This window comes from Nyctibius grandis, chromosome 12 (genome assembly GCF_013368605.1).
Source record: "Nyctibius grandis isolate bNycGra1 chromosome 12, bNycGra1.pri, whole genome shotgun sequence".
Taxonomy (NCBI): Eukaryota; Metazoa; Chordata; class Aves; order Nyctibiiformes; family Nyctibiidae; genus Nyctibius; species Nyctibius grandis.
This window is the reverse complement of record NC_090669.1, coordinates 22,407,241-22,432,012: the sequence shown is the minus strand read 5'-3', so window position 1 is coordinate 22,432,012 and position 24,772 is coordinate 22,407,241. Positions and strand designations below refer to the sequence as shown.

Below are 24,772 nucleotides of genomic sequence, written 5' to 3'. Positions count from 1 at the left end.
TTCACAGGATGTCTGATTCATTCCTCTGAATTTGGGTAGGAATTTATAGTTAAATTATTAACAACAATGATAAGAATCAATTTAGTACCTTTTATAGCCTCTTCAAAAGAACAATGTTGGGCTGGGCTGGAGATTTCCTTCTTCACATTAACATTCAGAGTACCAGCTGTTGAGACAAAACACATTGAGAACTTCCTTATGTTAAAACAGCAAACAAGCAAAAAAAAAAAACCCAAAGCAAACCAAAACAGTTACTTACATCTTAAAGAAATTAAGGTTCTTTGAAACCCACACAAACTTTTGCACTGTGTATTGTAATATAGATAAATAAACAAAAATACGTGACATGGTCAAACTTCAACTTTCCCCAGGATAAAGCTGGGCGCTATTTTTTGGTTGTATTTGGTGCACTGTATGTAACATTTTTCCTGCTGAGCTTTATTTTGAACCTTATTCTAGAAATGGATGCTACATTATAAGAACAGCTGTCTCCATGCAGCTGAAATCTGAGATACTTGCCACACAAGTGAGAAAATCCAAGCTTTAGATTTTATTATTTAACAGAGCAAACCTCGCCAGCAAGAGGAGTTTGAAAAGATCCATGTTACTTAACACTTCTGGTGTATGGACTAAATACTACAAAATTAGAAACGAGATGCTCAGCAGGTAAAACTGCCCATTCCTTCCTCCAGTTTTCTGTTTCACATACATGTATCCGGAGTGTACGTAAATGGTTGCACATCGTGGGATCTTCCAGCGTTGGTCACCACGTATATTCCCACAGAAACAGCTGAGGTTATTTGCTGGTCGTGATATGGTGGCACCTTCACAATAAGGTGATTCTGCAATGCAAAAATAATTTTAAAACCACATCAGAAACCTTATTTCATTATTATTGACCTTGATTGTATTTACATCCATCAAAACAGAAACAGACTAACAAAACACCATAAAAAACACAAAGACAATGGGGGAAACATGATGAAGTTACACTTTCAGTGAACTGATTATTTGTGCTGGAAGAGATATTTTCAATAATCTGCCTATATGTTGCTCATTGGCAACTCACAGCTCAAATGGAAGGTGCAGAAAGGAAAGACAGACAAAGTCCAGTACTTTAATCATAGCCTTATGCCCGAGATGCCTCACTGAACTGCAATCAGTTTGCCATCAAACTCTGCTGGACTCGGACACTTCCCTGTTCTGCTGAATCAGGTCTTTGTTCAGTGTGAACAGATGGAGGATGCAGTTCCATGTTACACCCAAGTGGATTTAACACTGAGCAGGCATCAAAAAACAGGCCTGCAATCATTCATCAACAGCGACGAGTGATCTGTCTGCTCCCCAACTACCTCCCTACCCCTCTGGAAGTGAGAAATCATTTCTGTCGGCGCACACGGAATGCTGCCTTCAGAGGGGGGAGCAAGATGACATTTGTCAGACATCATTTACATCTAATAATTTCTCTAATTTCGGTCCAATAGTCCATAAAGACACTTAGTTGTGTCAAAAAGAATAAACAAATATTTTGTAAAACATTTCAGAGTGGAACAGAAATTCAGCCAGGTATAAAGACTATGGCGTACACACAATCTATTTCCACTCAGTAGTAATCTAATGTGTAAGTAATCTAATCTAAGGAAAGCTACTGGAAAAATTGTATTAGGCCTTGTAATTACACTGGATGTAAGGGCAAAGACTTGCCCCCCAAGTTCATACACCACGCTCCTAGTGTGGTATTTAAGTTCTCGATTAGAAATTGAACAATTATACTTGTGTAAATCCAAAACAATGATATTCTACTGGACTCACTAAAGAACTTTATTAAAGAAAAGGAGCATTACTTCTAGAAATGCACAGGAAGAGGGAAAGGCTTATTCGATTTTTCTTTGGAAACAAAGTTGGAGTCTTTTTTTTAATTTATTAAAATACAATAATAATAATAATGCAGAAGTACCTGATGAAATAATTCCATGTCTATTTCAGCTTCTGCCTTCCAAGAATTTTCATCTAAATGAAAGTTAAAAAGCATAATTTATTGCACATCCATATAAGGCAATTTATTTTAGTGCCTTCGATTCTGCTGCTCAGTTTGCTGTCTACAACTAAACTTTATCAACCAACGTAAACCCAAACATCACGCTCTCTTCAGCACCCCAAGCCGTTACTGCTTTCACACTAACCAGAAACATTCTCTTGGAAAATCACTTTTGTTCCCTTTAGAAAGTTCTTGCCAATCAGAAAAACTTCCTCTTCACCCTTGACTGAACAACTGTGCAGACTTTTCTTTAGGATCTCTGGAACTCCTGCTGGTTGAGCTGCAATTGAAAAAAACACATCGTTTGTAATCAAGAAAATATCAACATCCGAAACCAAAAGCTTTTACTTACAGGATTATAAAGGAAAGAACAAAATAATTCCTGAGCTTCTTCCTCTACTATATCATTCATGACAAAACTTTTCAGAAGATAATAGTTTATATTATTTCCTCACTAAATGTAATGACCTCAAAAATAATCACACTTAGGTGAACGATCCACTAATAATCTTCTCCCTTTTCTCTTGCATTTCTTAAATCTTCAAAGCGAAGCTTTCAGTGTTTGAGCTAAAGCTCAAGAAGTGTTCAGGAGAGAAGAAAACCTGGTTCTGTAATTTCCTGGCATAGAGAGCAATAAACAAATGCATCAGCCCTTGGATACAGCTGAAGCTCACCTTCAAATGTATCTTTAAGCTCTTAAAAACATTTCTTACGAAGCTTATTTTGTCCTGCTATGCCAAAGGGTAGAAGCAGTCATTCCTGTATTACCTGGGGGTTTTTTCAGTCTTTTTTTTTCATGCCGTAGCTTTCTGGCTGGTGCAAGAACTAACCCAGGGCTCTGAGCAACCTGGTCTGGTGGAAGGTGTCCCTGCCCGTGGCAGGGGGTTGGAACTAGATGACCTTTAAGGTCCCTTCCAACCCAAACCATTCTGTGATCCTGTAACTTGCCAGACCTATATACTTCTGCTAATACAAACCCTTGCAAGAGTCGTATCTCTGTAGCTGGGGATTATAGCAATTTATATCCTATAAACTAGCAAAGAGAACATGGCTTAGAGATCCACATCCCTGGAAACCCCTGCCCCTCAGCCAGCGACTCCGATGATGGTTTACATAACACATATTACAAATTGTCTGTGCTGCAAAACTCCTTCTATGCTTCTTAAAGCATAAATCAAGCAAGACCACGTGTGTCAAATGAAAATGAGCACCAAAGACAACTTAAATACAGATATACATCTTAAAATAACATATTTTGAGTTTGTCATATTTAATATGTTATAAAATAATTCCACTTTCTGATAAAGGTTTCTCAACCACCTTTTCTATTCACCATAAAATCCTAGTGGCATAAGCTCATACTTGTGCTTTGCACTTCCATGGCCCACTTCCAGTGTTTAATATCAGTATTCTCTGGGCTCCCTACACAGAACATACATACTGCAACACTCCAAATTATTTCATGACCTTTCAGAAAGGTTTTTTCTACAACTGTTGCAGCAGGTTCCTAGGCAACCATTACGCAACTACTACATATGCTCAAGGCACATGAACTTCTGAAAAGAGTAACTGGATTTAGGTTTGCTAGCAAGTTAGCAAAGCCTATTTAAAACACAGACCTTAAATAAAGAGCCTGCACCTACTTAATGCCTTTCCTGTGATCTCAGGAACATCACTGCAACTTTGACAGCAACATTAGTTATAAAACACAACACAAACAGGCTCTGATGAGTGAAAATGTAAACCTTATCATGAGAAGGTCCAGTACACATCTGTAATAAGATGCAGCAAACAAACCAGATGTAATGTGCTCCAGGAGATGAATAAACAACAACACTTTACACCACATTGATCAGCCACTATACATGTACCAACACTATTTGGCTGGCTAAGGTCTACTGCAAATCACCATAACTTTGGAGTAAGTGAAGAGAGCAGAAGCACAGAATCCTGGAAAGAGCCTCAAGAATTAGTCCCCTCTCAACATTAACATCGTGATCACTTTTACCCACATCATTCCTCAAAGATGCAAGTCTAACCAGAGTATTTTGTTCCTTTGTTTTTGACTTCCAGCAATGGAGATGCTACAAAATTCCTGCACAATCTCTTAGCTGCTTACACAATTAGGAAGATTTTCTTATCAACTGACCAAAAGCCAGGTCGCTAAAAACTAAACCAATTTACTCCTTACTGTATTTTTTTAGAACTTTATTTATGGAAGGATAGCTTTAATTTCCTTCTTTCCTTCTTCCTTTTCTTCTAACATCCCTTAGCATGTCATCATTCTCACATGTTCTGCTTTTTACTCACTGCCCGTACCTCAAAACAGAGCTACAGATATAAATGGATGCATTCAACAGAAACTGAAGACCACGAGGAACCCTCATACACCAATGCTGCAATGGCCTTGCCAACAAGCTAAGCAGAAGTGCATCAAATACACCTTTTTTAGCTAAACAGCCTTTTTTAAAATCGGTCTCTAAAACATCTCAGACTCTCAGCTTCTACTGACAATAGCAATTTTTGGATTGTTATGTGTTTAAGAAAACACCAGATGATTTCCATTCCCATTGCTGCTATGATTTAAATAGTTTTATCTTTAACCAGTAGGTTAATGATACAAACAAAATATATACATAAATAGCTTTTAGAGATTTTATAGAAAATGGGTTTTTTTCTTAAATCTGACAATATCAGGTACTACAACGCTACACTGACTGGAATGGAGCTACAGAGACAACCGTATTTCTAACAAATGTACTTATGCATTTTCCAACAACATAAATACATGAATCTGAGAACCCCACCAGTTTAAAACACACTGGAAAAAGATTTAGCAAAAAGTGGCAGGAGGAGGGAAAAAGAGGAATGGTAACACCTCAAGCTGATGGTTCTGGAGGATCACCCCGAACACCAAACCGGTGCCTAGAGCACAGAACATGGCTGAAGAGAGGAGGAGAGTCCTCCTCCACATCAGCAGTGGCACGTCTTTGGTTATCGGCCTTTTCAGGGTTTCTGCAGGGTTCCTGCTCTCCCTAAGTCTTGCAAAGGGATTCCCTGGGGGAGCAGAACACTGGCAGGAGAGACGGGCTACACTCTGCCTGCTGCCCTGGGATCGCACGGCGGTATCTGATGTGGAATCTCACAGGTTTTTAATTATCTCCTCTTCCAATCTGTTCTTCGCTGGCAACAGAGCTGCAGTTCTGACGAGTTGAATAGGCACCCTGACACAATAGGTACTGACAGTGTTTAGGAAAAAAAACCAAAACCAACAACTTCTTTTTATACAGTGGGAAGAGCACAACACAAGCACCCAGGAGCTTGCATAATCATCCTATGTTCCACGCAGGAGAAAAAGCTTTCCTATCACCTCGTTCACCAAGAAGTATCAATAATCCCATCACCAGCTGTATAAAACACATTTCCCTCTCTCTTCTCTTTGACAGATGAGCAGAATTCCCCATCACTGGAAGTCACGACAGACTGTATACGCACAGGCAGCCCCTGATGTACTGCAGCCTCCTCCAATCTCATTTTCCCTGTTGCTCATTATAACCCAACCAGTCCACGCAGCCATCTGTGCTCAGTGCTAACCAGGCATTGTAATGAACAGCTAGAAAAAGTTTCATTCTTGCACTGAACCAGAACAGATTCAGCCCAACGAACCACAACTGTAAAGAGCCATGTGTACTAACATATTAGAAGTCCTTTCTATCACTGAAAGCTTACAGATGAACGTGACAATACAGAAGAGATTAAAACCTGCATCAAAAAAGTCATACAATAAGTTCAAAGCAATCATAACAAAAATTCTGACCTTTTAAAAGGCAAAAATTAATTTAATAGAAGTTATAACTACTTTTAAATACTGGTCAGTCATTTCATTAACACCCCACCCCAAACAAAAATCAATCCATGTGATCTTAGCCATAGCAATTCTGAAATAATCACAGATTAACACTTGGTTTTTTTTCCCCCCCAAGGCATTTTATGCCAACCACACTAAAATCCAGAGTCCTCTAACATCCCCTTTTTATTTTGATACTTACTGCACAAAATTGGGGAAGAAGGTGTCTGAAGAGTCAAAGTTGATCCGTCTTTGCGAGTGATGTTAACACGAAATACCAGCCTAGCACGTGTGCTTTTTTTCTTGGAACCAGCAATCCCTATCCTAGCTTCAACATCAGCATTTCTCAGCTTCAGTATTCCCACGCAATCAACCCTAACAACACAAAATAGTTGAGAGTTTAATAGAGTTTGAGAAGTTCAGCATCTTTAATAATCTTTTGACTAGTTACACAAGCCACAAAGTCAAAACTCTTGAAGTAATTACTGAAATATTATCAGATTTTTGTTTATTTACATGAAATCTCTACATGACCTTTCTCATTACATAGCCCAGTTTTCAATTCATCCCTACATAATTTGGATGATGAATCATGGGAGGAAGGAATATGAAAGTAGTACGAATAAAACAGAAAATGCAATATAACAAAGTAATTCTGGTAAGCATTCAATTTATAATCACAGATCTTCATTCTTCCATTCCTGGGGCTAGATCTGGGTTTGTAAGATTATTACTACAAAATATTCTGCATTCACTTAAAGCAGTAGTAGAAGAAAACTTACTGTAGTCATATTATTTTTTATGCTCAGTGGAACTTGGAAGTGACAGATACGTCATATCATAACTGTGGTCCTACGGGAAATGTATACAGGGCCAGGGTGAGAGAGTGATGCAGTGCTGACTTGCAGAAAGACATGCTAGCTGCAAAATGATTTCAAGCAAAAACCAACCAAACAAAAAACAAACACAGCCTGAAGTGTTAAGAAGAAGAATATTGTAAATTTACCAGGATCTCAGGCCCTACATCCAAAAAGTACAGGGACCATCTGATCGCTCGTTTGAGCAGAACAAATTTTTGTGCTGCATCAGGGCCAACAAGCAACAGGCAGGGAGCAGGGAGGAGGGGAGAGGGTGATTCAGAAGGTGGCACTGGCCTTACCATCAATAGAGAGGTGCTGCAGCATCACTGAAATACTGGGAAGGTTCCTTTTGTCACATCAAGATATCTTTTGAGAAAACAGCCTAGGCAGAACTTTTCTTCCTAGGTAATTCCAAATTCATCTCTCTAGTATCTCTATCCTTATATGGTTTTACATTAACACTTGAGGACAGTTATAAAACTACTCTCCAAGAGGCAGTTTCCAAACTTATAGGAATATATTTTATATTAAAAACATCAAATTGATTCAGTCTAACTGTACTACCCTGCTGAAGAAGCGGACACTGTAAACTGAAGAAACATTTCTTCTCTTGAAGCAAGACAAGCTTCTAAGGAAGGAGTGGCAGCTTTCAACCACATTCCATTAAAAGACGTTCTACTGAAAAGAATACTTTGAAAGAAGATCACTCCCTTTCTGTGTATTAAGATACATGTGAAAAGCTTATTAAGGAATCGCTGACATCTCAAGTTTCTTGGGAGATCTGAACCACACTGGCAGATGAGGCCACTTGCTCAAAAACCTACTGCCACCAGAGTGAGCGCATCCCTTCCCAGCAGCGGCCGGGCACTGCCCACATGGATCTGCAAACTGCAGCCAGAACGTTGCCTAGACCTGACCAGAGCAGCTCTGTAAAGCTGGCAAAGCAGGAGGCTTCTGTGACAAAGGGCTGTCTGGTGGAAATGACAGAAATGGAACAAGCGAAGCAAAAGAGGAGAAGAGAAAACCAGAGTTGAGCCTCGCTATCCACAACTCCCAGCCTTTGGGGCCGAAAGGGACCTGAAGATGCCAATATTCTCCTTCCCTCTTCTGATTAGCAATGCTGCACTTGTTAAAAGACAAGACACCCAGCAGAACCAGCGACCAGTTTATAGGTCATGTAACGCATGAAGATGCACGTTATTGTTCAAACAGAACATGAAACTCACGTAACGAAGTTAATTGATAAAGTTTTAGGAAAGCCCAGGTCAAGCATTAAGTATAATAAACACAAACGGAGAATGAGATTTAGAAGTTTTTCTTATACATGTAGCTTCACTAAGTGCCTGGTGTGTGCCAAGATGTTCCACACTTAACTACTAACCAATTCCATTGAAAAAGGAAAATCAGTTTCTGAAAACAAGCTAATAAATGAAAATATTAAAAAAAAAAAAAAGCTACTCACGCAAGTGTCATATTGTTGCTTGGGTCCAGTCCAACCTCAATAACTGTAGTCCCCTCTATATCCACCTCTTTACAGGGAGTGGTGTTTCTCCCAGTAACTCTGCAGGCCTGGTAGAACCCGTGCGGCTTCACTCGACCGGAGTCGTTCCCCACAAATACCTGCAGCACCACCGGCTCGTTGTGACCTTCCAGCTGAAACAACACAAATTACATATTTCAATTGGCCAGCAATGCCTCTTAATTAAAAGAGAGAACATTTTATGCAGTTGAATTTCAAGTGAATCTGCTCCCTGTGTTGCTGGAAACAATCATAAGGGAAGAAGAATGAAAATTATTCATCTAGTTTATAAACAAAATACTTATATTTTTTATCTTTTGTCATTTGTTCTTCCATTAAAAGACAATTCAGTCATTTAATAAACAGGTGAAATGATTTATTATTTATTATTATTAATATTTTATTTTTAAACCAGCTTGAATCCTATCTGTCTTCACACAGAATTATCCCAACTCCAACTTTCAGGCCTCTTATGACCCCTTACTCTCACCCCAACCATGACTATCTCCCCATCTCTTCCCAGGATCCTCTTTCCCCACCAGCATCTACATCCACCAGTCAGCTGAGAAAGAGAACGTTTGCTGTGGCTGCATCCAAAGTTGGTGAGCATTTGTTGGTCAGTCTGTGCATGCCACACTTCTAGGGTCCCATCTTCATGCCAGCCGCACCTTGTAACCTTTGTGAAACCAGATTAAAATTGTTTAACGCTTGCAAAACCACTGGCTGAGTCAGAACAGGATGAGGGGGAAAGCAGAGGGAGGAACGGGATGAAGGACTGTATGGTCCAACCATGCCAAGCTAGGTTTGCTTCAGACACCAAAATAAAAATTAAAACTGGCAACTCGACATCCCCTACTTAAAGTTTACGAACAGTGTTAGGATTCACCGAAACACTCAATAAATAAAAGCAGGCCAGACATTCATTTCACGTAATGACCCAGCAGTCCTCCTGCAATCCAGTGTGCAAGCCGTAATTATCCCAGAACACGTCAGTGAAAGAAGCATTCATTTTTATAACACCGACATGCTGGCGTGAAAGGGTTTGTGTCCTTGTAACGCCTTTTTTATTAGCAGAACCCCACTGTGGTGCTACATATTAAAAATACTCTGACATAAAAGAAGTCTTGAAGTAAACTTGGACATTGTATCATGAAGTAACCTCTCATTCTTTTTAGGTAATAAAAATACTCCAAGTAAAAAGAAACACTAGATCGCTGCCAAATTCCCAGGCCAGAGATGGGAGTTCTTCACCACAGCATTCTAGGAGGAGGTAAAACAAGTATTTTTAATGTTTTCATTAAGCCACAATTGTCACTAGAGGATTTCTGGGTGACAATGTTAACGTTTCATCCCAGGCCTGGAAGGCCAGTCAATCCTTGCAGAAAGCAGCTCAATCTTTACTAGTAAGGAGATGCAAATGAGAGCACAATCCTCCAGAGGATCTCTGAGGGGATCAGTCCCTGACACACTTAGAAAATTCAGTTCTTCTCCATCTTTACAACACCCCCCAAAAACCCAAACAAAACAAAAAGCCCTCTTGTCCTTCACATATTTTTTCCCACTAGCTCAGATTTCCTGAACATCCACAGACTCATTTTGTCTGTCCGACCCTGGCAGACTTTTATATGCAGGGTATGAACTAGTTTGCCTACTGGTAAAGCAAGCTTGAGCTTCCAGGAATTCAGTAACACAAGACTCTTTCAAACAGAATTTTTACTGATGGGCGCTAAAGGGTAAGTGGGAAAAGAATTAAAAGGAAATTCAGCTGAACAAAGGCCCATTAAGAAAATTCACATAAATGAGCACTAAATCACCATAGCAACAGGACTATATGAATGGATTCTTTTCTTATGAAACTTTACTAGATTTCTACATTACTCAGGAGTGAAGTGCTGGAGATGTTTCCAATAGTGTTGAACAGGACTGTAAAGATAAGTATACTTCTATACTCTGTCAGCACTAGTCAGCACAAATTTTAAGGGCTGTAGCATGAACAAACATTTCTTTGTGGACCTGGTAAATTAGTTTGGGTTGAGAACTGCTTTGCTGCTTTCTCAAAGCGGCATAACTATGAAAAAAGTATGAGATGTCTTTTATCTTTCTTATTTGTATGATAACAACTGTAGCTGTCTACTCGCTCTACCTGCTGGCCACACTCCTCCCAATACAACCTTCACAAGCACAGTCCTAAAGCTCTCAGATTGCTTCCACCAGGCTACGTAGCCATCCTTGCAGATGGACAGATGGATGAAGCCTTTCACGATGAGAGAGGTCTGTGAGCAGGAGACTCCTGTTAGTCACCTATAGAAAGCATCATCAATTATCTTCTCAGTCAGGCAGTCTGTAACAGATACCAAAACATTATCCCTGAGTTTACTCCCTCCTCTGATCTCAACTGGCCAGTCTCCAATTTCATGCTGGAGGTCTGTGCAGTCCAGGAGCTCCTTATGATACGTGATGTCCTCTCTTCTTTCTAAACAGCTGCTGCACATCCACGACTGCCTTCCAGCCATGTACACCACCCCAAGCCTCTGCGATTCCAGTCAAGTCACAGCCCTGTGACTACACGGGAAGAAACAAGACCTGCAAACTCACACTCTGTGCATTAGTGTGCAGTCACTGCAGAACAGCCTCTGTATGTTCTCCCTTCTGAGCAGGAATGTGAAACACCTCTTCGTAGCATTCTTCCTTGTGTTTCTCCTCCGTTTTTAGCTCCTCCTTCCCTTCTGGGCTTTGGTCTCCATCCTCTGACAAACTTACAGTAAAACCCTCCTCACTAGGCTGGCAAGCCTGATCACAAACAATTTTTGCCCTCTTTGAGTAAGGTGAATTACATTAGTCATCCTTCTGTCCCCTCCAAATGAAGCAAGACGAACAAAGCAGCTAAATGCTTGCTGGAGAAACCAACTACATGGTCAGGCCTGGGATTCCTGACTGCATCTGCTCTATCCGGATCCTTCCCCTTGATTGGAAGGATTGATGACACCATTCAGTCCTGTGTGCTGCTCATCCCTGCCTCAGAGCGAGTGCCACCAACACCTAAACTTTAAGGCATCGAAGTCTATATAAGAAACAGGCTGCATTTCTTAAGTGTACATACAACTGCTTCCTCTTTTCTTCTCCCCATTCTCCAGTTCTACTAATCCACGTGTACTTCACTACTGCTAACTAAGCAGTACGACCCACAAAGTACACCTCAGTTAGATCTTTATGTCTGTGCTTGAAAGACAGACATTGGGTACGTGGAATCAGACACTTAAAAAAAAAAAAAAAAAAATCAAAGTGGGTTGTTTGGTTCTTTTTTAATAAATGAAACCTAGTTTTATGTCCTTACCAATAAGGCATAATGATGGCCCACTGCCATCAGCAATCAAACAGTGACAGCATTTCACTGTCCTAGTTTTGTATGCTTCAAGTGTCTATGTACACAGTTGGTATAATTGCAGTCTAACAGGACACGCATCACAGATCACATAGCATTGCCTTGACATAAAGCTCCCTTCCTCCCTAACTTTGTCATGCAAACAGACTCCTTGTCACCTGCAAGAAGAGGTACAGTACAGTCTCCACAGCAAAGAGACTGCAATGTCTCCCTCCTTCCCTCTAAAAATAAGAGATTCTAGGCCTATTTGAAGCAAACCAGCTCCCATTCTACTAAAGCATCCCTTGGAAAGGGATCCCTGTATCCCCTAACGCTAACAGCCTACCTTCACAGTTGGAAAGCCTTGCTGTGTCCGGTCCTTCACTGAGCCGCGGCTGCCTTCGGTCAGATAACGAGCCCTGTGCTGGGTTTCCGGCTGTACCACTATCTTCAGCTCCTTCCCCTCACTCTTAGTCGGATACTGACCACACAACATTGGGGTCTTCTTCCCTCCAGCTCCTTTCTGGTTCTCTGATGCTCTGGGAAGTCAAAGCAGACCATTGAAAGATGTTATAAGCGGCTCCGCAATAAAAACAAACTAAATCACAGAAAAGCTAAAAAGATAAAGAGTCTGTATTAATGGATAGAAAATTTATAGGTGAGAGCAAACTTTGGAATTCTCTTTCTGACAGAGAAGGGAACCTGCAGGGTGAGGAGGAGCGGTGCTTCCCTGCCTCCTCCATCCACTGCAAATAGGAACTGCTTTTCAGAGAGTAAATATAAAGGAAGGGAAAAGCAATTAGCATTAAACTGTGTTCACAAACAGAAGAAGGCTCATAACCTGCTTTTTCGTAGCATATGAGAGAGCCTGATATTATCTGAATAAGCTGTTTCGCTTCTGTAACAAATATACATATGTACACACACACACTGAATGGACTTAAGGTTACATGACACTTCTTTAAATAGGAAAACAGCCTCATGCCTGTCTCCGCCTGAACTTGCATATCCATGCAAACTCAAATACTAATTTCTGTCAAAACAGATTGATAAATCTGTGTTAAAAACAAATTAGTTATTGTAAAAAGCTCGGACATAAATGCACAAAGCCTGTTTCTCTCCAGGTGCGTACCGTAAGATGCACTGTATCTTGTGTTCAGTTCCATAATTAAAACCTGAATGAAGAAGCCCTCCAAAGTATAACACTGTGATCAATTTTGTGTTCACTTTAAAGCACAATGGAAAATAACTCTTGATCTTACATAGAGCAGGTTTGTATAACCTGAAGTCTAATAAATTCATTTAACACTAGCAAATGTAAACATGCCATGGCAAACGTACAGGCAGGAAAAGGGCTCAGGGAGTTTATGCAGAATGCAGTTTTCTTTTTTACTACCAAAAAGTAGTTTCTGACAGCTAATGACTCTGAAGAAAGCAGTTTAAAAATAACAGGTGTGAACTGCCTAAAAAACAAATCCTGTTTCAATGGGCAACATACAGCAGCAATTTATCCAGGGGTTTTTCTCAGGGAGAAGGGTGAAAGAAATGCTTTTTCTCTAAAGTCGTTTACTGAGAGCTTTGCCACTGCATGAGCTTTTCGCTGACCCGAAGGCTGGGGTAACCCAGTGCTCTCTTCCCAGTTACCAGATGATTTATGCTAACATCAGCACCTTTCCTAAAGCTCCTGCTCTGCAACGAGTAGCACCAGGGCACATAGTACACAAATACTTCCCAGGGATCCCCCAGCCCCTGCTCAGCCTGGCCAGCGCTTGTCCTGACAAGGGCCTTCTCCTGCCCCACGGAAGGTCGGGCACGGTGCCCCCTGATTCCACCACATCTCATACCCCTGAAAGCCCTATTTGCCACGCTCCTATTTCTACTAAGCCCTCCAAAACCAGTGGAGAGACAGGATCTAGATATAAAAAACTGCACGAGTACCATCTTTCTGCCAAGGAGTCCTGATTACCCTGCCACAGTCTAGTCAAACAGGCCGTTTAAGAAAATAAAAATGCTATATAAAAACATACCTTCTTTTAGGAAAATAAAAGGGACAAAATTCTTCTTCAGTGTAGCATATACAAAGCCTGCGATACACTAAATAAACTGTAATTAACACCACTATGATCTACGCTTCTGTACAAGTTAAGCAAAAACGCTAATCGAACTCAAGCTCGTTAGATAATCACTTTCTCTATTCTTCCTGTCAGGACATTACTCCAACAGACTAATAATTAAAAGGAATACATTTACGAACTTTCAGTGACTATCTTCTCTTTTTCTCACTCAGAATTTAAATCACACAGCTACAATCTCTTGGCTCCCCACAGGGAACGCTGAGCGACCTGGGCACTGCCACGTCATGGGAGGACGCTCCGTGTGAAGACACCACAGGGACTGCCGAGTCTGACCTTGTCACACCTCCGAGTTCCAGCTCCGTAAATTAACAGAGGAGACTGAGATATCACTGAATTTTGAAGGGAAGTGTTACGGAGGCAGCCGTCAAAATGGAATTCACTTTTAACACTCAAAATGCCAAGTTGTAGCAGCGTGACCTTAACGCTTTGGCCTCTCCAACACAACTATGTTTTCCTGACATTACTTTACTCCTAAAACCCAAGTTACTTTAATTGTCAACATACTAGTATTTTAAACATTGTCTCATTCATGTGAAGAGATGCTGCCTAACAATTATTTTGAAAGTCTTCCCTCTAGAAACCTGAAGTAATCATTACTTTCAATCAGATTAGCTGAACGTGAAAGCAATTGTAAAGCCTTCACCAGAACTTCTCGGTGGTCTGTCTTCTCAGATTATGAGGATATATCATTTATGCATCCTTTTAACTTAGTTTATTTATAATACTAATATCCATGCACATACAAATAGTAAAATATGTCATATACACACATTTGTTTATTAGCTTAATTGCTACCAGACAATGTGTCCTCAAAGCTAGCACTCCTTTTCTAAAGAATAAAAGTGGCAAACCCCATGATTCTATGAAAGCAGATTTCCTGAGTTAAGGTTTGCCTGGTCCTGCACGGGCATCAGGGCTGTTCCCAGCAAAGACCTGAAAGTGAAACTGAGACCAAGCGTGTCGGAAAGCTGAGACTCTTTGCCCTAAATCACCATCAATTCACCCGTTTCTAAAAGGGCTTTCACAAAGTCCAACGGTTTCCACAGGAACATACTCTTGTTGTTCCTAGCTCTTAAAGACAACTGACTAGAAGTGTCTTTTGAGGCAGACGCTATTTCCACTCCACAAATTAACCAGGGAGCCTTCCTTGCTCTTTTCTTAAAGCCAGAAGTAAATGAACTCCCTTGGCTGAACTCCATCGGGCTGGAAAGTTAAAGAACAAAAAAGTCACTACTGTGACCTAGATTTGTAATGCTAAATCTCCAGATTCCAACTGCAAAATTAATTTTTCTAATAGCTTGGCCATTTCTTATCTCAGAGCTTTTAAATAAAAGGACAATTCCGTTACATAAGAGTTTTGCTGCCGTTCAATCCAGCCTGTATACGACACGTTAGGAAAAAAGTTACACTTATCTGTCCCTGCACTCAGAGTGTTGCTGACAGTACTGTGTTCACTGGGCAACCCTAATATTTTAAGGAATGTTATCATCTCATGTTTACTAAGTTTCTAAAAGAACTTACTAAATCTCCCCTTTCTGTCCAGAGATCACATTTACAGTCACACAGCTCTTGCCTTTCAATAGTCTCTTCCCTTTGTAAGGGAGAGCCCGACCTCCTTTGTGCTGGGTGGAGGCAGCTTCCTAGCTCCAAGCAGCTGCTTTACATATGCTAATTTGCTTCTTCAGGTCCGCCATGTACTTATGTTTGACTTTATTATCAGTTCCAGCTGGTGAAAGCGAGAGATGCTGGACAACTGGAGCCAGGCTGTTGTAAGGGGAGACCAGAAGAGGCAGAGGTCGGAGGAGAGCGGGGCGGGTGGCAGAGCCAACGCGGTGCCAGCCAGCTCGGCTCCTCCGAGGCGGTGCCCAGCCCGGCACACTCTGGAGAGTTTCTCAGAATCACTTCCTCACAGTGAAATTTTAAGTATGGAACTGCAATGACCCTGGGAATACAGACTCCAGGCTCTTTCTCTTTGGAAGATGAGAAGTTCATAATCTTTCCCATCAGTCAAATTTTAATATTCACCATTATTGTGATGAACATTAGAACATAGTGCAAGCACATATATAAAAGTAAAATCAAACAAAATACACTCCCCCCCCCCAAAAAAAAAAAAATTAAAAAGCCAAATCTATCCACTTGACCATCTTAAAAGTACTAAAGAAGCCACAAGTTAAAAAAAATAAAATAAAAAATGTATCAACACACTATTGTAAACTGATGGATTTTTTCCTCTTTAAGCAACTACTGAAATGCATTTAGTGAACAGTGTGAAGTGGGAGAGATGAGAGACCACCACCCAGGCGTGCCCATGTACAGACACACGCATGCACACAACCCAGAAGCACAGAGAGAAACAGGATTAGAGATTTATTTCTGAAAAAATCAAATACAGAAGTGAATTCACAAGAAAAAACAAAATCTGGTTCACCACATCATCTTAACATTTTATAAAAGGTAAAGCATGTGTTAATGTAAATCATGAGAAATCCTAACAAACCATTAACTTCTACTCCCATCACTCTCTATCTTATAAATAGAGACAAACAGAAGCAGGTAAAGTGCACAGACTGAAATCCTCACATAAAATCCTGCAAAAAACATTAAGGTTTAGGGTGCGTCCAAGTCCACTTCTGCCTTTCCTTTTAAATACAATAACTTTTTCATTGCCATCTTATAAATGGAATTGTGCAATCTTTTAGGAATTTCACTTAAACAAGAATACAGATGAGCTCATCAGTGCTGCATCCAATTGTTGCAGGGAAGTTTAGCTTTATCTTCTAAATAAAGGTTAAAAGTCTAATGAGAACTTATCATGGTCTCGGACACAAAAGGGAACAGCAGAGAAGGGAAGGGATTTATGTGAGAACCTGAGCAGAATACTTGATGGGGCGTGGGGGGAGTTTTATTAGTTTGGTTTTACATATGGCGATAGAACTTTAAAAAAAAAAAAGCAGATACCAACCCATTTCCTGCTTTTGAGTTGCCTTTGCTGTCCGTGCTGAGCTGAGAAAGGACATAGTGAGGCGCTTTGGCACTGTCGGCATCAAATATATCCATGTTGGACTCTTCACAATCTCGACGTTTGATCCCTGGCCTCTGCTTTGGGTTTCGTTTGCGCGATTTACGTGGCACCTCAGTGTTATCATTGTAGGAACTGGTACTCATGTTACTGAAGTTGGAGGGTGAATCCTCCATCCATATACTGCAGCTCTGTTCTGACTCCAATCCACAGCCCTCATCCTGGCAGGACATCCGACTGTTGTCCAGCAAGTCCTCAGGTGGTGGCGAGATGTACAGGACTGTGTGTCTCTTCGGCGTTGACTGCTGCTGCTGGGCTGCGTTACTGGTTAACTGCTTTTCACTTACCCCTCTGGTACTTACCCCCACGGCTGAGGAGCAGCTCTCCACTTGCATAGCCTTGCTGTCGGTGACTGAGGTAGAGTAAATGGTAGGACTGGAAGAGGTGGTAAAGGAGCTGCAAGCACCGCCCATGGAGGAAGAGGAAGGAGCTGAAGAAGCATCTGCGGTGTATAATTCAGAAGTAAATACAAGACACATGGTTGTGTGTGTGCTGGCTATAGCAGTCCCATTGAAATAAAGTGATTTATGAACCGATTTCTTTCCCCCAACAAATATTTGGAATTTGGAAAGTTTTAGAATGTAAATGCGTAAAGCAATACAGCCTAGCCAGTACAGCGCTTTGGAAATGTCCAAATAACTTAGTAATCCACTGTAATCAACTCTTTTAAAACTTAATGTTAATTCGTAAAAATGGCTGCAAGTAAACAGAGCTTTCATTGCCTCAGCTGGACTAATTATTTGTGTAGAAGCCATTTCATCTAAAATAATGGAAGCCCCAATGCAAAATGCTTATAATCCACATTCAATGCCAATTAAACCATTTATTGTTGGAAATTTTTATTTTTGAAAAAGACGGGACTGTGCTTAGCCACAAAATATTAAAATAAGTTTCTAACCTATGAAGCAGAGAACTACAGGTCATTTTTAATGCAGACACTCCCTGCTTCAGAGGCAAATCCTGGAATAAAAATATGAGAAAATAAATGAGAAAAAGAGCTGCTGATTATTCCATCATAAATGAGAAATAAAATATAAAATCAACTGAGTTGGTAGGCAAAATGGAACTGGTATCAGTCACTGTGACATAGCTGTTTATTTTGAAGGTTCAAAACAGGGGTGAGGTATCTGTACTGGGGACATGCTGATGACACAAGAAGACAGGGAATTGCTGTGATTTGACTCTTTCAGTCTCCGAGACTGATTTCTCTCAGACTTTATTAGCTGAGTCCCTTACGCAGGCAGAGACAGCTTGGGACAGACCTCTGAAAAATTCATATTAAGCAGGATATTCTAAACAATGTGATGGTGACGTCCCCGGAGGTCACACAGATCAATCTGTTTAGAAACATGGAAGGACAGCTAAACGATTGAAACAAAACCCTGAAGATTTCTGGAGAACATCATCGTTTCCACAGAAGAATTTTAATGGACAAACGAGCTGAAAACGTAGGCTAAAATGTTTGAGAGGAAGCAGCACGGACAAACGTAGGTCTGTCAGTATTTGTTTAAATCAGCTGTCGCTCACTGAGGAATAATGGAATTTTATATTCAGATTTAAACTTCCTAGGGGGGAGATGCTATCTGCTGTATTTCTGCACTGCTGACCACACCTTACACCATAAACCAGAATCACAGAAATAAACTAGTTTTGGAAACAAATTGTACGTAATATATACACATAATTATACAATGTGTGTTCAGTTAGTCACTGATGTCACAGAGGTAATACCTATTATTAAGAGAAACATGGTGTTCTCCTTTTTGTTGGTTGGGATTTTTTTTTAAATCCAAAATATTATATTAATCCCTCAAGTCTAAAAGGCGTAGAGATAGTTGAACTATTTATCCCGTTTAAGCTATTTAAGCTCTTCAAAAGTAACAGAATAAAGTATGTTCAGCCATTATATATATAATTAACTGACAGCAAAACTTAGCAAACCTTCCTATAAATCACTCTACTTGTGATTACCAGGGGGTATCAGTGACTGATGATAAAGAATTATTAAACCATTATTGTTTCTTACAGCTTTCCTGTCCTAAATGAATTTAAAAGTAAACCCCCACTACTTCAGACTGTAAAATTACCGTTTATCAATAAACTATTCTGCTTTTATCTTCATAGGAAGTCCTTCCCCCGAACCTCCCAGCGAACGAGGAGCAGACGAATGATACCAGTTCCATTTTCCAGTTTGTTCTTTGGCATATATAGCGGCTGAAACTGGAGAATTCAGTCACTTTGAACTGCATTCCAATTTAAAGGCAAATTTATCCTTTCTATATCATGCATTAATGCAATGCTTTTGTCAAAAACATTTATAGGATTGGCAAGAACTATTAACTCTAGATATTAATTTCAGTGACAACATTTAGGAGCTGATTTGCAGCCACTTTGAGTTGAGAGAGATCGTTGCTACTTGGGACGTTTACTTTGTTTTGTTAAAATAGAATTAGTTTCCATTCATCACTGATACACTCGGAACCAAACAGAAATGGGCAGCATGCCTACAGCACGTGTGCTGCATGCAGGAACGCTGCAGGGCTGGGTTACTGAACACCAATATTTCCCCCATTTAAAATTAATTCTTCTTCTAACATGAAACTGAGCACCATGCACAGTACAACGCAGCGTAGGCACGTCCCAGGTTTGCCTGCCCGTGATAAAGACTGTGACAAATAATTATGTCCATTGAACCAGGTAGCAGGGCTCTAGAACTGGAGGACTTTTCCTCCAATAGATTAATATTAAAGATTGATCTTTTTGCAGCAAGTCCTGGGAATGTTTTAGAAAGGTCTTTTAAAAGACCTATAAGAAAAATTTAAGTGACAGTCCATACGCAGGTCTGCATGGAACAGGTATGTGCCACGCACTGACCATACCCTGCTTAGCAAATGGTTCAATGCATACGCTGTCCAGAAATGCAACAACTGTACTTTTCCCTCACTTTCCTAGGAAAAAAAAATAAAGAAATCACTAAACAGAATCCTCTTCAGCATATCGTTCTTTTAGGGTGCAGCATTTTGCACTATTTAAGTTGCTACCATTATTGCTATCCAAAACAACTTCTCCTCCAGGGTTTTTTCCTAGAAGTTGTATGTGTGTGAATATGTGTATAGATTTTTCCTTTATCCATTCATACCTTTCCTTTATACATTTAAAAAGGAAAGAAACACTGTCCTTTATGAATTTACCAGAGACAGCCCTGTGGAACACTAAGATTAGATTATCGAAAGAAGATCAAGCTAAACAGCAATGGCAAGAAAACCTCTCTCTTTAGCCTTACATACTCTCAAATTAATGCCATTACCATCCATAAACATGCAAATGTTTTAAAGTATGTACAGGCCAGTGTCTTCTCTATTATAATAATTAAAAGTATGTGAGAAAGTATGACAAATATTACAGCCAATGAGATAAACTGGCTATATCAGAACAAATACAAAAATTTAAAACCCATTTTGGGGGATAAATTAGTAATTGCTTTAGTAACATTTGAAGTTACACAAATACTGAGAAACATAGTAAAATGTATGTTTTCTCACAGAGTCTGCAGGCCTTCAGCCAGCTCATCTTCCTTTGAACTAACAAATAAAGAAACAGGGTCAACCAAACAAGAATTCACACAGCTCCTATAATGAATAAACCACTGTATGTTTTACACGGCTCCCATTTCAGTTTATCAATTTATTCTAAAGCCAGTAACAACCCACACGTATCTGATACCCAAAGGGGATCTCTTAGCTGTATATACTGCATTTTGGGGGAAAAAAAAAAAAGTTTATTCTAAAGTTTTCAGTAATTCAGTAATTCAAACTTGACTGGTATTGCTTGAAAAGGTGAGAGCGTTTTGCATTCCCTGGGTTTGGGGAATGAAGTTTTCCCCCATCTGCAGGTACTAGACAAAATACCACCATCCTTTTATTTGAGGTTACTTTCTTTAGACACACGTTAATGGGAATTGTTACAGGTGGCTCCTTCGTTTGCAATTTAACAGTGCTTGTAATGACAAATATATAGTTTAAATGAGTACGTACATTTTGAAATACAAGGCTGAAGATATTTTAACACAGCCTCAAAATAAAAATTGCTTTCAGAGCAACAGCACTGAAGAGAAGCCAAATGCATTTTATGGCAAGGATGCAGCCACAGTATTATATCGGAACCTGCACCAGCATCGCAAGGTGGGTTTTTTATTTTTTCTTAATTAAAAAAAGAGAGAGAAGAAACCTACTTCCACATTACAGCAACTTTGATCACTGTTGAAACTAAACCTCCTGAATCTCTTCCTTGCCATCACTGTAACACGAATGGCAGCTGAAATAAGTCATTCCCTTTGCTGCCTGCCCTACAATCTTTTCTTCTCTGAGAGGCAGAGTGATACCAAACAGTTCAGCACCAGGAAGCCCTGGTTCTGTTTTGGATATCGTAATTTACACATTGATAATAAGTGATTCTGTAATGTGTAAATTGAAGATAGACAATAACCAACAACCCAAGTGGTTAGTGCTGGAGTTCAGAATGCAAAGATAACGAGTTACTCCGCACTACTCCTACGACAGCTAAATTTCAGAGCAACTCCCGTGTTGATGACACCAGTCATTTGTACATTCACCTCCCAGAAAGTCTGAAAAGCTGCCTACTGCTCCCACACATCCACCTCACCGTCAGGCAGTGAACAGAATTACATTCACAACCAAGAGACTGAGTGATTGAGGTTCTTTCTGAAAACCAAAAGCAGCCAAAAAGCAGGCAGTGGAAGGAGGGATGCGACACGCACGTGGCACAAACGCATGCTGCTAAAAACCACAGGCTAATGTAAAACCAGAGACTAAGGGAACACAGAGCAAAGAGCATCCCCGTGAGCAAACCAGTGCAGTCTTTTCCTTTTCAAAAACATAAAGCATTGCACAAAGAAAATGTATTACCTCCTGAGTTAGCAACTAAGGCAATGACAGATATTTCTACATCCTATTATCTCGTGAAGTCAAACAAGGCATTCAGCCTCTAAAAAAAAGGAGGTCTGAAAGGCAGGAGAAAGAGAAAAAAAATCACTACTCGGCATTGAGGGAGTCTTGTCTTTAGATCACACTTAGGTGGAGCCAATCTTGAAACCCTTGTTCATTCTTTCCAAAGAGATCCTTAAATACCACAAGGATCATCAAGCCCTCAAAAAGAAACAAATAGCGTCCTGACGATTTTTTTTTTTTTAATTGCATCTGGAGTGCAAAGCAAGTCATTTCCCAGACTGGAAAGCTTAAGATGGCAAGTGTAAATAAATTGGAGATATCTTTGTTTTTGTAAGTTTTTCAGCCACCTGTGCATGAACAGCCAGGAGTAGCAAAAAGCCATTTAAGAACTTGCCTTTCTCTGAACTTATCCTGCAACCCATGCGATCCCCTGTGCTACAGTCAGAAAACAACTAAGTGTCAAAAAAGAAAACTCCACACACAGGGTGAGGTTTAGGTGGTGTATAAGCTTAATAGATGAAGTGTACTCATTTATTAAATTTGTTAATTTATCTAACACATCATGTTCTTGGTAAGACTTTTGTATGTTAATTGGTTTTTTTGAACACTGGACACAGAAGAACAATTTCAGCACAAACCCACAAGGATACTATGTGCAAAATTTCCAGCATCAACCCTTGTGTTGCCAAAGGTTTTAAAGGTAAAACCCAGAACTTACAAAGTGGCTGCAAACCTGCTTTCAACACCTCACATGCCAAACTTGGGTTTCTACTTTTCTTCTGCTTGTATTACTCATGTAATGTCAAAAACTTTTCCAAAAAGTTTAGTTTCAAATCAGTATCAATCCACTATTTAGAAATAAAACAAAAAAAAAAAAAAGAAAGAAAGAAAAGAGACTTATGAAGAAGTCTGAAAACAAGACCGACCTATACCCTGGGTGAGATTGGATGGGTTAAGTGTCTCTGGCACTATTTGTCTTCACTATTGACAGACACTGTCACACAACCCACCACTCGATGCCTGTCTCTGAATGGCGAAGCTAGAATGCAAGTTAAGTGTATTAATAGAGAAAAAAACTAGCATCCCAGCAAATATAATAAAGCAATCCAATTCACCAGTCATTAAAAACACTCAGATTCAAGATAGGTAGGTTAATTTAATTTACATTAAGCCCAACAGTGTAAATTCCCCTTACATTCACATGCTGAACCAAGCAGTGTATTATACTTTGGGTACATACATCAATCAGTCTGGGTTTGTTATAAATGACAGCCGTTATTAAATTAACGCTCGAGTTTAGGTGTCTACGTAGAATTTTTGTTAGTGGCTCACACACCCCAATTCCATGGATCTTAGATCCTCCCCACTGGGAGCGATAACCGGCTGTGCACAAGCAAGTCAGAACTCCAGGAGCCTCAGCTGCTCTCTCCAGGCTCTACCTGTCATCTCCTCAGCTCCCTCTGGAGCCCGCTACCCTAAAAGAGCAACTGTATGACAATCTGACAAAGATTCAACTTAAGAAACGGACTCTTTTGTTCTTTAGATACATAGTTGTTTTTTTCTATGAACTTCTCTTGGCTTTCATGAAGCCTTCAACGCTGGCTACTGCGAGGAGGTGCCCAAACCGTAGTACAATAACACCGTTCTCTTTTTGCCCTTCACTGTCTTGGTCTTTCATCATTCATTAAGGAACAGGAAATTCTCTTGTCGCAAAGTAATTCTCAAGCTTTTCTGATGTAAGAATAGGAGGCACTTAATGCAAGAATTCGCCATAAAAAAAATCTCTCAGAATGATAAAACAGCTCGTGCTTGATTGAGCAGTTCTGAAAATTGGGTTTAGTGACTACATGAGATTCAGGAAGACTGAAAATAATTTAGGAATAAAGAGATGATCTAGAGTACATTGATACAATCCTTTATAGGAAGGATTCCTTTATATAAGGATATACGAAGCTTCCTTCAGGGGCAAGAGCAGAACTTCTGCCTTAGATTTCCAGCGGGCAGAGTTTAGCCTGTTTAAGAGGCTGGTGGACAGAGTCACTTGGGAGTCAGTTCTGAAGAGCACCTTGAATCCTGTGTCCAGTTCTGGGCCCCGCACTTCAAGAAAGATGTTGAGATGCTGGAACAAGTCCAGAGGAGGGCGACCAAGCTGGGGAAGGGTCTGGAGGGTCTGACCTCCAAGGAACGGCTGAGGGAGCTGGGGGTGTTTAGCCTGGAGAAGAGGAGGCTCAGAGGTGACCTTAGTGCAGTCTACAACTACCTGAAGGGAGGTTGTAGCAGGGTGGGCGTCGGCCTCTTCTCCCAGGCAACCAGCGCTAGGACAAGAGGACACAGCCTCAAGCTTGGCCAGGGGAGGTTCAGGTTGGACATTAGGAAGCATTTCTTTTCAGAAAGGGTTATTAGCCATTGGAAGGGGCTGCCCAGGGAGGTGGTGGAGTCACCATCTCTGGAGGGGTTTAAGAAAAGCCTGGCCATGGCACTTAGTGCCCTGGTCTAGTTGCCATGGTGGTGTCAGGGCAATGGTTGGACTCGATGATCCCAGAGGGCTCTTCCAACCCGATTGATTCTGTGATTCTGTGATCTGGTTTAAATTAATTCTGTAAGAAAGAAGTATTTGACACGAGTGAAGCAAGCACACTGCAGGCAGAAATCCCTGGAAGACACCCTCCTAGGAAACCACCGGAAGGCGCTTCCAGCCAGGAGGAGGTGGGATGGGAAAGGGAAAAGCCGACAAAGAAATGGAAGTTTTTACAGGCATTGGAGACCAACTACAGAGAGGAATCTTTTTTTCTGATAATTTGTTTACAACATGTAATTATAAGCCCAGGATAACAGAACGAGTAGCAGCACTGATCTCCCTTTTGAAATTTCTGGTAATTATTTCTGTATCAACAGGAAAAACTGACTAATGACACCAGGAAGGATGATAAATTGACAAAATATTTTCATTAAAAATAAAAATT

General features: G+C 40.4%; 1 protein-coding gene across 2 annotated transcripts in view; it reads right to left on the bottom strand.

The window, feature by feature from the left end:
- NFAT5 (nuclear factor of activated T cells 5) overlaps positions 1–24,772 on the bottom strand; it is a 68,732-nt gene that overhangs the window by 14,954 nt on the left and 29,006 nt on the right. The window contains exons 2-10 of one of the 2 annotated variants that reach the window (XM_068411662.1): positions 17,741–17,802; positions 16,726–17,284; positions 11,972–12,164; positions 8,208–8,398; positions 6,088–6,260; positions 2,184–2,318; positions 1,958–2,010; positions 710–842; positions 89–166 (exon numbers count right to left, since the gene is read on the bottom strand). In XM_068411662.1, the coding sequence (XP_068267763.1) occupies positions 89–166; positions 710–842; positions 1,958–2,010; positions 2,184–2,318; positions 6,088–6,260; positions 8,208–8,398; positions 11,972–12,164; positions 16,726–17,255 (1,486 nt within the window). In that variant the 5' untranslated portion in view covers positions 17,256–17,284; positions 17,741–17,802. The remainder of the gene's footprint in view (positions 1–88; positions 167–709; positions 843–1,957; positions 2,011–2,183; positions 2,319–6,087; positions 6,261–8,207; positions 8,399–11,971; positions 12,165–16,725; positions 17,285–17,740; positions 17,803–24,772) is intronic. The other variant, XM_068411661.1, reaches the window with a different exon arrangement.